Source organism: Aotus nancymaae, unplaced genomic scaffold (genome assembly GCF_030222135.1).
Source record: "Aotus nancymaae isolate 86718 unplaced genomic scaffold, 86718_ANA_hifiasm-v0.15.2.pri h1tg000029l, whole genome shotgun sequence".
Classification (NCBI taxonomy): Eukaryota; Metazoa; Chordata; class Mammalia; order Primates; family Aotidae; genus Aotus; species Aotus nancymaae.
The window spans coordinates 6,418,021-6,432,791 of NW_026988442.1; the positions used below are offsets into that span (position 1 = coordinate 6,418,021).

The following is a 14,771-nucleotide window of genomic DNA, read 5'->3' on the forward strand; positions in this document are numbered from 1 at the left end:
CCAGCATGTTTTGTGATTGCCTGAAGGGTTCTTCCTGCCTGTCGCACAGACAAAATCCTTTCACTGCAGTAAAGAGTTTAATCGACGCAAGACCCTCCACCACACAGGAGATGGAATTATTACTCAAACCAATCTCCCTGTGGGCTTTGAGTTTAGGGGTTTTTCAAGGATAGTTTGGTGGGCAGGGAAGGAGAGAATGGGCGGGGGACCAAGGAATGCTACTGATTGGTTGGGGATGCCTTCACAAGGTGTGGGAAACAGTTTGCCTCTGGGTGGGTGTGCCAGAGGACTGGTTAGTCATGAGTCATGAGTCTGGGTGGAGTTAGCCAACTGTCAGAAATGCAGAAGTCGGAAAAGACATCTGAAAAGTCCAGTCTTAGGTTGTACAATAGTGATGTGATATACAAGAGAAACTGGGGAAGTTGCAAATCCTGTGACCTCCGGAACAATGGCTGTTTATCCAAAGGATAAACCTACATCTTAGCAGAATTCAGGTCCTGCTCATTCTCCTAAACTTGCGACCTTTCATTCATTTTACAAAGGTGATTTAGTTTTGAGTAGGGCTATGATAGGCTAAGTTTAAACTATAAACTAAATTTCTCCCAGAGTTAGTTTGGCTTATGCCCAGAAATGACCAAGAACGGCTTGGAGGTTAGAGGAAAGAAAGGTCAGCTATGTCAGATTTCTCTGTCTAATTTTGCAAAGACAGTTTCATGTGAGGGCTCTGCCAGAGATACAGAATTTGTGCACCAGGCCTCAGCCTCTCTTCTCTTAGGAAGTACTCCAGAGATGCACGTGGTGCATAAATTCCCAGCTGTCCCTTCTGGGAATTGGGAGGTAGGCCCTGGAAGATTACCCCGTGTCCATGTGTTGGACAATCCTCCCACCGCAGTCCTGCAAGTAGCTGGGACTACAGGGAGTGCCACCACGCCCAGCTGAGACTACAGGCGTGTGCCTCCCACCTTCCCCTCTGAAAGCATTTCATTGTTGACATCAAAGTGTGTGGAGTCTGAACCGACAGCCCCACTAGCACATTGGTAGAATCTTAGTGAGATGACTTTGGCTCAAAGAGGAGTCCCCAAAATGTTTGTACCTCTTCTAATTAATTTTTTTTAAGGTTGGGAAACATTAGGAAACAAGGAGGCCAATGACTATCGATGCCAAAAATGCAGAAGCTGTGTCTCCTTTGCCGTGACTCTGGCAGTGAATCCTGTACTGGAGTAGGTCAAGTATGGGCAGGGAAGTGCTGCAGCTTGTACTGTTGAGTTCCCAGTTTCCCTGTGGGGTAGAGGAACTGCTCATGATCTTACATAATGCAGAAATACCTACTAGATAGAATTCACATGTCGTGGCTAGGCACTGGAGGCTCAGTAGTGCGTATGTGGTTACCCCTCACGGAGCTCAACAGCTGCAGCATGCAGTATGTTGCAATCCTGCCTCCACCCATGTGAATCTGTCTGTTTGAGCGTCAGTCTCTCTCTCAATCTCTCTTTCTCTCTGAGACAGGATCTCACTGTCACCCAGGCCTGACTGCAGTGGCATGATCGTGGTTCACTGCAACCTTGATGCCTGGGGCTCAAGCCGTCTTCCCACCTCAGCCTCCTGAGTAGCTGTGACTGCAGGTGCATGCCACCATGCCCAGCTAATTTTTAAAAAATTTTTGTAGAGATGAAGTTTTGCCATATTACCCAGTCTGGTCTGGAACTCCTGGGTTCAAGTGATCCTCCTGCCTCAGCCTCCCAAAGTGCCGGGATTACAGGCATGAGCCACGACACCTAGCCTCAGTCTCTTTTTCTGGAAAATGCTGTAATAGTCTCAAATTGGCAGAGTTATGGCGTGGGTTAGAGATAAGTATATAGCACCTAGCCTGATGCTAGATGGGTGGTTGGTCTTTAGAGGCCATCATTGTGTTGCTTGCTGGTTGAAAGTGTATGATACTGATACCTGGGAAACTCTCTTGGACCCCTGGTGATGCCCTGCCATAGAGAATCCAAGGGGTAAGCATGAGGCCATATTGCTGCTCAGACCCCAATCAGTGTTTCTGCTGGTGCCATATCCATACCCGGGACCAGCATACCCCAGGAGAGAGGGGAGGTACCTTTTTTCACCTCCAAGAACAATAGTCTTAGGCCAGGCACAGTGGCTCACACCTGCAATCCTAGCGCTTTGGGAGGCCAAGGAGGGCAGATCACTTGAGGTCAGTTCAAGACCAGCCTGGCCAACATGGTGAAACTCCATCTCTACTAAAAATATTTTAAAAAATTAGCCGGAGGTGGTGGTGGGTGCCTGTAATCCAAGCTACTTGGGAGGCTAAGGCAGGAGAATCGCTAGAACTCAAGAGGCGGAGGTTGCAGTGAACCAAGATCCCGCCCTCCAGCCTGGGAAACAAGAGCAAAACTCCATCTAAAAAAAAAAAAAAAACAGAAACAAAGAAAACAGGAATAGTAGCCTTGAATTACTCTCATCCTTACATTACCCAGACCAGTTTCCTTGAGCCACTGTTTGCCCAGCCTGATTCCCTCTATGCAGATGAAAATGTGATGCCAAGAATGATCAGTGTTATAGTTTGATCAAACTCTTACAAACAAAAGCTCTCTTCCCTTCCACCCATGTACTCCACTCAGGATTCTGACCACCTACTTTCTGAGTGACCTTCCCTGAACCACAGTCTGCCCTTACCAAGCCCGTTATGTTTCTGCCCCAGAGCACTGAAGAGACTGCAGGAGAGTTGGGGTTTGTCTTTTTTTTAGAGACAAGGTCTCACTTTGTCACCCAGGCTGGAGTGCAATGGTATGATCATGGCTCATTGCAACCTCAAACTCCTGGACTCAAGCAATCCTCCCACCTCAATCCCGCAAGTAGCTGAGACTACAGGTGCATGCCACCACGCCTGGCTAATTTTTGTATTTTTTATAGAGATGGGGTTTTGCCATGTTGCGCAGGCTAATCTCAAACTCCTAGTCAAGCGATCCACCCGCCTTGGCCTCCCAAAGTGCTAGGATTACAGGCATGAGCCACTCTGCTCAGCCAATAAAACCAACTTCTAATGACCACAGCTCCTAGCCAGCGACAGTGACCCAAATAAGTCCAAGGAACAGGGAGGCTGTGGAATGGCACATGATTCACTCTAGACCAGCAGGAAAATAGATTTTCATCAGTCTAGGGCAGGGCATAAATGAGGTGAGCACTGGACTGCTTATCACATTGAAAGCAAGGAAGGTATCGGGGGTGGGGGGCTAGGGAGGGATAGCAGGGGGTGGGGGGCTAGGGGAGGGATAGCAGGGGGTGGGGGCTAGGGGAGGGATAGCAGGGGTGGGGGGCTAGGAGAGGGATAGCAAGGGGTGGGGGGCTAGGGGAGGGATAGCAGGGGGTGGGAGGCTAGGAGAGGGATAGCAGGGGGTGGGAGGCTAGGAGAGGGATAGCAGGGGGTTGAGGGCTAGGGGAGGGATAGCATTAGGAGAAATACCTAATGTAGATGACAGGGTGATGGATGCAGCAAACCACCATGGCATGTGTATACCTATGTAACAAACTTGCAAGTTTTGCACATGTACCCTGGAACTTAAAGTATAATAAAAATAATAATAATAAATAAAATAAAATAAAGAAAGCAAGGAAGGCATCAAACACTAATAGGATGAAGTCAAAGGAACCCAGAACCGATGTGAAGAGACTTCAACTCACCTACAATGGGACAGCTTTAGCATCAAAACAGATGTTTACAATAGATGTATTATAATGACACAATTACAGAATGATCACAACAGCAAGACCCCTGCATTTGTCACCACTGGAGTTTTCCGGGTAATAGGCCAGTTTTTTGACAATTGATAAATAAACAGACAGAATTAAGCATTTATCGAATCTTTCTGTATCAGCTCCCTACCCTCTTTCCTCTCTCTCCTTGTCTGTCTTCCCTTCCTTCCCTCCCTGTCTCCCTCCCTCCCTCCTCCCTCTTTCATTTTTTTTCTTTCTTTCTTTCCTTCCCTCTCTCTCTCCCTCCCTCCCTTCCTTCCTCTTTTCTTTCCTTTTTCTTTTCTTTCTTCCTTTCTTCCCTTTCTTTCTTCAGGGGCTCACTCTGTTGCCCAAGCTGGAGTACAGTGTTGCAATCATGCCTCACTGCAGCCTTGACTTCACAAGCTCAGTTGATCTTCCCACCTCAGCCTCCTGAGTAACTGGGACCACAGGCATGCACCACCAGGCCTGGCTACCTTTTGTATTTTTTTTTTTTTTGTAGAGATGGGGTTTCAACATGTTGCCCAGGTTGATCTCGAACTCCTGGGCTCAAAGCGATCCACCCGCCTTGACCTCCCAAAGTACTGGGATTACAGGCGTAAGCCACCACGCCCAACATCAGCTATATTTCAAAAATACCAAGTCATTGATAAGAAAAAGGTTTCCTTTATAGAAGAATTCTAATTAGTAAAAGCAAAGGAGTGATAGAATTTTTAAAAATCATTTTGTAGGCATGCATGAAACAATGAATGTAGATAATGATCACCAGGAGATGCCAGAACCATGATGTAAAAGGTTTATAGGGAACCTTATGACGAAGGGATCAGGCTTACATCACCTGAACCTGCTGAGCATTTGGCCCTAGCTTCACCAAATGTACAAGGAGGCATCCGGACAGGTAGTAATAGCAAAAGCACAATATCTCTTATCAATCCTTCTTGCCTAAAAAACTGAATCTGAACAAGCCTGTAGACCTGACTTTCCAATATACACAGAATACTGGGGACAGAGTACCATAGGATGCAGATGACATCATGGCAAGCAAAAAGCCAAACTCAGAACACAGAACATTCTAGAAGGCAACTGATTCATCCTTTCCAAAAAGTCAATGGCATTAAAACAAAAAGAGATATAAGATTGCTATGGAATAAAAGAGACTTAAGAGATATAACAACCAAACGTAATATACGGACCTTTCTAATCCTGATTCAAACAAGCCAACCGTAAAAAGATACCTTTGAGATAATCAGATAAATAAATACACATCCTGGCTAACACAATGAAAACCTGTCTCTACTAAAAATACAAAAAATTAGCTGGATGTCATGGCACGCACCTGTAGTCCCAGCTACTCAGAAGGCTGAGGCAGGAGAATTGCTTGAACCCAGGAGGCCGAGGTTACAGTGAGCTGAGATAGCATCACTGCACTCCAGTCTGGGCGACAGCGAGACTCCATCTGAAAAAAATATATAGACAGATATTAGGTGATATTAAAGGGATTGTTGTTAGCTTTACTGGGTGTTTGATGGCATGTGTTTTTATTTTTAAAATATTCTTATCAGTTAGAGAAACATGTTATAACGTATTTACAAGAGAAATGTCCCCAGTGTGTGATGCTCCCTTCCCTGAGTCCATGTGTTCTCATTGTTCAACACCCACCTATGAGTGAGAACATGCGGTGTTTGATTTTCTGTTCTTGTGCGAGTTTGCTGAGAACGATGGTTTCCAGATTCACCCAAGTCCCTACAAAGGACACGAACTCATCCTTTTTTATGGTTGCATAGTATTCCATGGTGTATATGTGCCACATTTTCTTTGTCCAGTCTATCATCGATGGGCATTTGGGTTGGTTCCGGGTCTTTGCTATTGTACACAGGGCTGCAATGAACATACGTGTGCATGTGTCTTTATAGTAGAACGATTTATAATTCTTTGGGTATATACCCAGTAATGGGGCTGTTGGGTCAAATGGAATTTCTATTTCTAAATGCCTTCTGTGTGACATCCAGGAGGGGAAGGCAATCGTGGTATGGGTTGTGTCAGAAGGTGTAGAGTTCCTGAGGGAAGTGGAATGCAGAACCAATCCAGGGTTAAAGGGTGATCACGAAGAGTTTATTTGTGTTTTTCTTAGCTAAGCAAGGAACCACAAAGGGGAAGAAGGATTCATCTGATGCAATTCCCTCCCCACCTGTTTTTTTTCAGCGTATGCTCTTGGGTAATTTCTATACAGAGGCTGCTAAGCCGTGGGTCTAGATGGGAGAACTGCTTGCTCATGTTGGCCTAATGTAGAAGGAACAGCTTTCCTCAGCTGTGGGGGATGTAAGTTTCAGCTCAAGAGACTCTTACCCAAACATTTATTTCATCGTAAACAAAATTATAGGTATGTAGGGAAGTGTCTACAATGAGGCAAGAGCAACTTGTGAGCAGAGGGTAGAAAGCTCTTGATGAGCGGCTATAGGATTTCTACACTATGAAATGTAGAAACCCTGTCTGGCTTCTGAATTCTTTTTTTTTTTTTTTTTTTTGCAGAATACTTTTTTATTATAGCTACTTATAAAACAACTATAACATTAAATGTACAATAACCACACTCTACATTATGATTGATGGTGTTACTCAGCACCTTTAGATTTGAGAGAAAAGCTTGTGAAATTCTCAAAATTCACCAACCTTCTTTATAAAGACAAGGGATTGAAATGTACCTACATATTTTTGCTAAAAGCATACACATTTCATTCTCCTCACTTTGTTCATAATCTCAGCATTTTCAGATACCCTCAGTGAGTTAACTCAAAGCTTTTTATTATGGAAAGAAGTGGCACACTTACATTTGCCAGTGGCAACATCCTTAAACACTAATAACTAATAGGTCACGGACAGATTTTTGACCTAGTTCCTTTTTCTTTTAGAGCAAAAAGAACTTTTACCTTAGCATCCAGCCCAGCCCCCAAAGACTGACAATATCCTTCACGCTCCTTTGAAAGCACCTAAACAGCCATTGCCATTTTAATAGTTGGATGCGGATTGTACCCTTCAACCTTAAAGTCTTCAGCTTTGAAGTCATCAATTTTCTCAACTTTTCGAAGAAGCTTGAGCTTTGGGAAAAGTCTGGGTTCTCGCTGAAGCTGAATTTTCAGTGGCTCGATGTGATTCAGGTAAATATGTGCATCTCCCAAAGTATGTGCAAAGTCACCTGGCTTCAGGCCCGTGATGTGCGCGATCATGTACGTGAGCAGGGCGTAGCTGGCGATGTTGAAAGGCACACCTAGGCCCATGTCTCCCGATCTCTGGTACAGCTGGCAGGACAGCTCACCGTTCACCACACAGAACTGGCAGAGGGCATGGCATGGAGGCAGCGCCATCAGAGGAAGATCTCTTGGATTCCAAGCGCACATGATGATTCTTCTGTCATCAGGGTTGGTTTTGATGGTGTCAATCACTCTTTGCAGTTGGTCAACTCCTTGTCCTGAATAATCTGAATCCATATCTCTGTATTCTGCCCCAAAATGCCTCCACTGGAAGCCATAAACTGGGCCCAAGTCCCCTTCTTCTCTGGCGGAGAATCCCAAGCTATCCAGAAAGCCTCGGGATCCATTGGCATCCCAGATTTTCACTCCCTTGGAAGACAGCTCTTTAGCATTTGTGAATCCCTTGATAAACCACAGCAACTCCTCCAAAACACCCTTCCAGAACACACGTTTGGTTGTCAGCAGAGGAAATTCATCTTTCAGGCTGTAGCGCGCCTGCAAGCCCAACACCGACAGGGTCCCGGTGCTGGTGCGGTCGTCCTTCCTGACGCCGCAGCGAAGGATGTGCTCGATCTGCCCCAGGTACTGCAGCTCCCCGTGAGGCGACCGCGGCTGGGTGTCCAGCTCCTGGGCGGCGGGCTGCAACGGCTGGCGTGGCAGCTCGGAGCCGGCGACGGGCATGGCGCTGCAGGTGGCGGGACGGAGGCAGAAGTGGCGCGGCTAACGGTGGGACGGAACCAGGCGAGGTGGCCTGGCTTCTGAATTCTTATACTTTGTCAGCTCGTGTTTGCCTAGGGCAGACACATTGACTGTAATATTAGATTGAGCCAAATGTCCATAGGAATATACATCTGCAAAAAAATGCACTCTTAAAAGTGGATTGGGAGTTAGTTATACCATTGTTTTTCAGCAAGGTATAGGGAGTTGACTGTGGATTGAGCTATAATTCTTTTAATCTCAGAAGTCAAGTTGCATAGCTTTAAATACCATCCATGTGCTGTAGACCCTCAGATTTTTATTTTTTTTGAGATGGAGTCTCGTTCTGTCACCCAGGCTGTAGTGCAGTGGCACCATCTTGGCTCACCACAACCTCTGCCTCCCGGGTTCAAGCAATTCTTCTGCTTCAGCCTCCCGAGTAGCTGGGACTACAGGCATGTGCCACTATGCCCAGCTAACTATTGTAGTTTTAGTAGAGATGGGGTATCACTATGTTGGCCAGGCTGGTCTCGAACTCCTGAGCTTGTGATCCACCTGCCATAGCCTCCCAAAGTGCTGGGATTAGAGGTGTGAGCCACCGTGCCCGGCCAACCCTCAGACTTATACCTGCAGCCTCATCTCTCTAGTGAGCTGCAGAGCCCTATTAGACAACTGCCTACTCAAAATCTAGCAGGTGGTCTAGCAGGTCTCTCAAACTTAACATCTCGGTATGAACTCATGTGCAATCCCTGCCTCGCAAACATTCTGCTTGTGGTCTTCCCCCTAACTGGCAGCTCCATCCTTCAAGGGGCTCAGGTCAAATCTTTAGTCACTATTCATTCTTTTTCTTTTTCTTTCTTTCTTTTTTTTTTTTTTTTTTTGAGATGGAATATCACTCTGTCACCCATTCTGGAGTGCAGTGGCACGATCTCATCTCACTACAACCTCCACCTCCCGGATTCGAGAGATTCTCCTGCTTCACCTCCCGAGTAGCTGAGATTACAGGCAAGTGCCACCATGCTTGGCTAATTTCTGTATTTTTAGTAGAGACGGGGTTTCGCCATGTTGGCCAAGCTGGTCTCAAACTCCCGACCTCAACCTATCTGCCTGCTTCGGCCTCCCCAAGTGCTGGGATTACAGGCCTGAGCCACTGTGCCTGGCCCATCCTTGATTCTTTACTTTCATTTCCAACCTCCGATTCATTAGCAAATCCTGTAGGGTGCTTCCTTCAAAATATTTCTTTTCTCCAGCATAAATGGAGATCTCTGGCTAGAACTGGACCTCCTCGTTGCTTCTGGTCGCAGCTTGGCCACGATTGAAAAAATCAGGACATCTCTGCTTATTCCAGGCACCACAAAAATCCCAGGACTCCCTGGAGCCCCTCAGCCCCGAGAGCCTTGTCCCATACACCTGTGCCTCCACCTCTCCGAGCCCTTCTTCCAGCTCTTGCCAAGCCCTGCAGCCTTTCCTCTGTGCTGCTGGGTGTGTCGTCAGCTAAATGCCCTCATCCACCTCTCCTCTCTACACATTCCCTTCATCTTCTTTCTAGAGGCCAGCACTGCCCAACGGAAACATAATGCAACCCTAAATGTAATCTAAATTTTCTTGTTTTTCTGTTTGTTTGTTTTGTGGCAGTGACTCGATCACAGCTCACTGCAGCCTCAACTTCCCACGCTCTGGTGATTCTCCTACCTCAGCCTCCTGAGTAGCTGGGACTACAGGCACCTGCCACCACGCCCAGCTAATTTTGTATTTTTTTGTAGAGATGGGGTCTTACCGTGTTGTCTAGGGTAGTCTCGAATTCCTGAGCTCAAGCAATCCACTCACCTTGGCCTCCCAAAGTGCTGAGATTACAGGTGTGAACCACCACGCCCAGCTAAATTTTCTAGTAGCCTCCTTAAGATAAGTAAAAAGGGCTGGGCGTGGTGGCAGGTGCCTGTAGTCCCAGGTACTCGGGAGGCTGAGGCAGGAGAATCGCTTGAACCTGGGAGGCAGAGGTTGCAATGAGCCGAGATTGTGTCACTGCACTCTGGCCTGGGTGGCAGAGCAAGACTCCATCTCAAAATAAATAAATAAAAAATAAAAATAAATTAGAGGTGTTAGGCCTGGCATGGGGTCTCGTGCTTGTAAACCCAGTGCTTTGGGAGGCCAGGAGGGAGGGTCACCTGAGGCTGGAAGTTCAAGACCAGCCTGGGCAACAAAGCAAGACTCTGTCTCTACAAAAAAAAATTAAAAGCTAGTGGGGCCTAGTGGTGGTTGCCTATAGTCTCAGGTACTCAGCAGGCCGAGGTGAAAGGATCGCTTAAGCCCAAGAGTTTGATGCTGTAGTGAGCCATAATTTCACCACTGCACTCCAGCCTGGGCAACAGAGTGAGACCATGTCTCAAAAAAAATTCACATGCCAAATATGCTCTGATAGGATTTGGGATTTTCCACCTAAAAAAAAGGTAGCCGGGTGAAGTGGCTGGCGCCTGTAATCCCAGCACTTCAGGAGGATCACCTGAAGTGATCATCTGAGGTCGAGAGTTCAAGACCAGCCCGACCAACATGGAGAAACCCCATCTCTACTAAAAATACAAAATTAGCCAGGTATAGTGGCATATGCCTATAATCTCAGCTACTCAGAAGGCTGAGGCAGGAGAATTGCTTGAACCCGGTAGGTGGAGGTTGCAGTGAGCGGAGATCACGCCATTGTACTCTAGCCTGGGCAAACAGAGTGAAACTCCGTCTCAAAAACACAAAATAAAACTGAAAAAAGAATCTTACGAACTTTCTGACTCTGTCGCCAGGCTGTGGTGCAGTGGCGCAATCTCAGCTCACTGCAGGAGCTTGAAATGCAGTGTGCATGTGCTGCCATCTTGTGGTAATTTGGGGGAACGTGTGTCTGATTATTCTGGAGTCGCTAGCTGACAAAAAGGAGTTCTATCCTTTTTGAGCAGGATTACATGTGACTACACATGGTACACAGGCACCCATAAATCCACACCAAAAATGGTGTTCCAGACAATGGGTCATTTCACCTATCAAATTATTCACAGGTTCTAAGTGTAAGAGAACAGAGGACAAGGCACATCAGTGCGTGCCCCTTTGTAGGCCCGGGGGCTGCCCTACAGAGGGAGGCCCTGTTTCCTAAGCGCTTCCGAGGGAAACAGATCTGGGAAACTGAAGGCCTTAGAGATTCAGCTCAAGATGTACCCAACTCTAGACTGACCTCCTCAGTTCTGCTAGCTCCCCAACACACACCTTAATTCATTCTCTGGAAAGCTACACACATTCCAAGAAAAAGCGCCAGTCCCCAAACTCCTCTGGACATTTGCACACCGAAGGGCATGGGGGTTGTGTCCAGTTTGGGACTAGGATGCATAAATCAACTATAAACACTTATGTACAGGCTTTTGTGTGAAGGTAAATTCTCATTTCTGTTGGCTAATTCTGAGAACGGTAAATATGAGGTCATATGGTAGTTGCATGTTTAGCTTTTTTTTTTTTTTTTTATGAGATGGGGTCTTGCTTTGTTTCCCAGGGTGGAGTGCAGTGGCGTGATCATAGCTCACTGGTGTCTTTAATTCCTGGGCTCAAGTGATCCTCCCGCTTCAACCTCCAGAGTAGCTGGAAGGTTTGCGTCCTTTCCCTATAGTTTTCCCCACCACTCTGACCAATCTCCCACAGCCTTCCAGCTGCTCTGGAGGCTGAGGCCCAAGAATAACTTGAACCCTGGAGGCTGAGGTTGCAATGAGCCAAGATCCCGCCACTGTACTCCAGCCTGAGTGGGCACCAATTACTTACCAGGCAGTCAAGTCGCTTCAGTTTCATTTTCGAGGGTTCCATCGCCATCCATTGCAGCGTGTCTCACACAGGGGACCACCTGCTGGGTGTGTCCAACAAACCCTGGCCTACCAACGAATGAAATGAGTACTCAGATACAGGCATGCAGTGTAAGAGCAGCTAGGTGACCACCTCACTCTAGTGGCCAGAGAAGCTGAAGCTGCTTACTTTTATTCAGTGCAGGCACAATGCTGAAAACCTGGAGCAAACACAACCTGTAGGTAATTAACATTTATTGTTCCCCTTTCAGGGAACATCAGGTGTGCAGATGATCAATGGTCAGTTCCTGGCCAATATAAGTAAACGAGCCTGTTTAAGATAAATTCCCCTACACTCCCTTCTATCTACTCTTTGCCGTCTGCCTCAGTTTATAGAACAGCTGCCCCGGGACTCTGCAAAAGCTTCTGACCTTTCAGAAGGTTTGCATCCTTTCCCTATACTTTTTCCCACCACTCTGACAAATCCCCCCCAGGCACTCTGGCCTGGGCAACAGAACGAGACTGTCTCAAAAAAAGAAAATACAAAAATTAGCCAGGTGTGGTGGCAGGCACCTGTAATCCCAGCTACTCAGGAGGCTGAGGCAAAGAATTACTTGAACCCGGGAGGCAGAGGTTGCAGTGTGCTGAGATGGCACGATGGTACTTCAGCCTGGGCAACAGAGCAAGACTCCATCTCAAAAAATAAATAAATAAATAAATAAAATAGTATCCAGCCAGGTCTAACAGAGACAGGGAATTCATCTCTGTTGTGTCCCACTAATAGGCAGTCTAGGGCTCTTCTGTAGAAGGGTGACTCTTGAACACTGAGAGAATGGTATCCCTCACTGGGGATCATCTGGAGCTTGGCAGCCTGAAGGTGAGAGGAGACAAATCAGTCGATTAGATTTAGAAGACATGGACCAAAAAGGAGCAAAAGTAGGAGATTAACAAGTGGATCTAAAAAGGGAAAAAAACCCGGAGAACCATTTCCCTGTTTCTTCTTCATCAAACCTGAGAGGCTTGTTTCCATCAAGTAGAGGCTCAGTTTAGGAATTGTCTGTTGTTACCTGGTACTTTTCCCAATTCAGTTACCCAAATGCAACTTTTGCTATCTGAGGCTAAGCAAATTCCAGCCTGTGCTGCCATTAACATATCTAGTCCTTGGAGATCTCGAGGATACAGCTGCCAAAGAGTCAATCTGTTCCTACACAGTTGTTAAGGTTTTAGCCTCGATGTTGTTGGCTATTTCCTTTGAGAGTTGGCTGTAGATCAAGGAGACTTTTGTGATTCCAGCAATTCTGGTTTCCATACAGGCTATAATACCACGTCCCACAGGAAGTGGAATTAATTGGATAGCCTTCTTCACCTTGGGCAAGATAGGATGCCTGTAGAGTGGTGCTGGAAGAGAGCGATTTCCAGGAACTATGAAGATGTCTGGGTGTACTAGTCTATGGTACAAGTTTCAATCCAGCTAGAGGGGAGGCATTGGTGAACTGATTGGCCACAAATACAGATGGTTCCTGGGGTTTTAAGACAAGTAGAGTTGTCCAAATGAAATAAGGGGGCGAGGACAGCTTCGAAAAACCCTGAGGCTGCTGATGTGCCAGGTGGCTCATGGCTATTACCGTACCGGCTAAGACTTGGGTGCATGATATTGCTAGCTGATTCTGGTATGTGCCCAGAATTAGAATACTGATCAAGATTTTTACATTACCTATGCCTCTTATTTCATCTGAGCTGTAGCCAGAGATCACTGGTTGGTTCACAGAAATAAGCAGGATCAGTCTAAATTGCAGAAAGAAACCCCAAAAACAAGTAATGAGACTAGAATCGAATAACAGGTGTACCATAGTTCTTAAAACATACTTTTTCTCTCTCTAGTTTTCATTTTTATTAAAAACAAACCATGATAGGACTGATTTGTTTGCAAAATAAGCTTTAGTCTTATAATACTTGGCCTGATTGTTTGCATAAAGCACAGCAAGAAGAATTATTTGCTAAATTGGCTCTTTTTATATTGGCTTTGATGGAGTGTTGTTCCATAAAGAATCTCATATAAGACTTTAAAGCCCTAAGCCCAGCCATGATTTTTTGCCATCACATACCTGTATGAGTTGAATGAATTCCTCTCCTATTGAGGTCCTAATATAACTTGGGGCTCCTGGGCCTGCTAGTAGCTGATATTCTTTACTTACCACAGGTCAGGAATCCTGATTTTTGACTGTACACTGAGGCATTGTCCTTCCACCTTCCTCACCCCCATGGCTTCTCATCTTTTGAAGCAACCAGCTCTATCCTGGCTCCCCAGGCCTCACCGCCCCCTGGCGGCCCCAGGTATGCTCTACTAGAGTCCTATTTGTAGGATCTGGGGAAGGGATTGGAAGGAGCATAGGCCTAGAGAGCTGTATCTCTGTGCCCAGATTTCCTCCTGCCTTGTCTCAGGACCTGGAGAACCAAGACTGTCTTTTTGGGCTCAGGAACTGGTTGATCATAGAGTCTTCAACTGTCTTCCCAGGGTTCACCTCTCCACAGAGCTTCTGTGCTACTCCTCCCATCCTTTATTTTCTAGAATCATATTTCTAAAAGGTTTCTCACTGATTTTGTCCTTTTAAAAATTTGATAGTTGGCCAGGCGTGGTGGCTCATGACTGTAATTCCAGTATTTAGGGAGGCCAAGGCAGGTGGATCACCTGAGGTCAGAAGGTCGAGATTAGCCTGGCCAACATGGGGAAACCCCGTCTCTACTGAAAAAACAAAAATTAGCTGGGCATGGTGGTGCGTACCTGTAATTCCAGTTACTTGGGAGGCTGAGGCAGGAGAACTGCTTGAACTCAGGAGGCCGAGGGTGCAGTGAGCCGAGATCACACCATTGCACTCCAGCCTGGGTAATAGAGCAAGACTCCATCTCAAAAAAAAGGAAATTTGATATTTGATATTTTAGCCATTTCCTGAGTTTTATAGCATAATTTTGAACTTCTGCCAAACTAATTTTGATTCCCATGATGTTGTCCATGTACAGAGTCGTGCCAATGGAAAATGCCGTCATGTAGGCTCCCCTTAAACCTCAGTCAAATCGGGTCCAGCTCAGATCGTGGCAGCTCCTGCTGTCACTGGATCTCAGTGAGGCCTCTGTACCCATTCCCTTCCTTTGTGATTCATCCATGGACATCCCCCTCCATCGATTTGAAAACCATTTCAGCAATATTCCTTGCCTTCTTCCAGCTCCAGCCAATCTCTCACTCCATCCAAACTGCCTGGTGTTCCTCCTTATGGAATAAAGAAATGCCCAA

General features: G+C 46.3%; 1 protein-coding gene across 2 annotated transcripts; it reads right to left on the reverse strand.

The window, feature by feature from the left end:
- Positions 1 to 6,722: 6,722 nt before the first annotated feature.
- On the reverse strand, positions 6,723 to 7,664 carry LOC135276926 (thymidylate synthase-like). 2 transcript variants are annotated; one of them, XM_064382163.1, is made up of 2 exons: positions 7,433 to 7,664; positions 6,723 to 7,210 (listed from the first exon to the last, which is right to left on the reverse strand). In XM_064382163.1, the coding sequence occupies exons 1-2, from the start codon at positions 7,662 to 7,664 to the stop codon at positions 6,723 to 6,725; spliced, it is 720 nt and encodes a 239-aa protein (XP_064238233.1). The 2 variants fall into 2 exon arrangements, with proteins under 2 accessions (XP_064238233.1, XP_064238232.1); XM_064382162.1 differs by having other exon boundaries at positions 6,723 to 7,664.
- Positions 7,665 to 14,771: the final 7,107 nt, after the last annotated feature.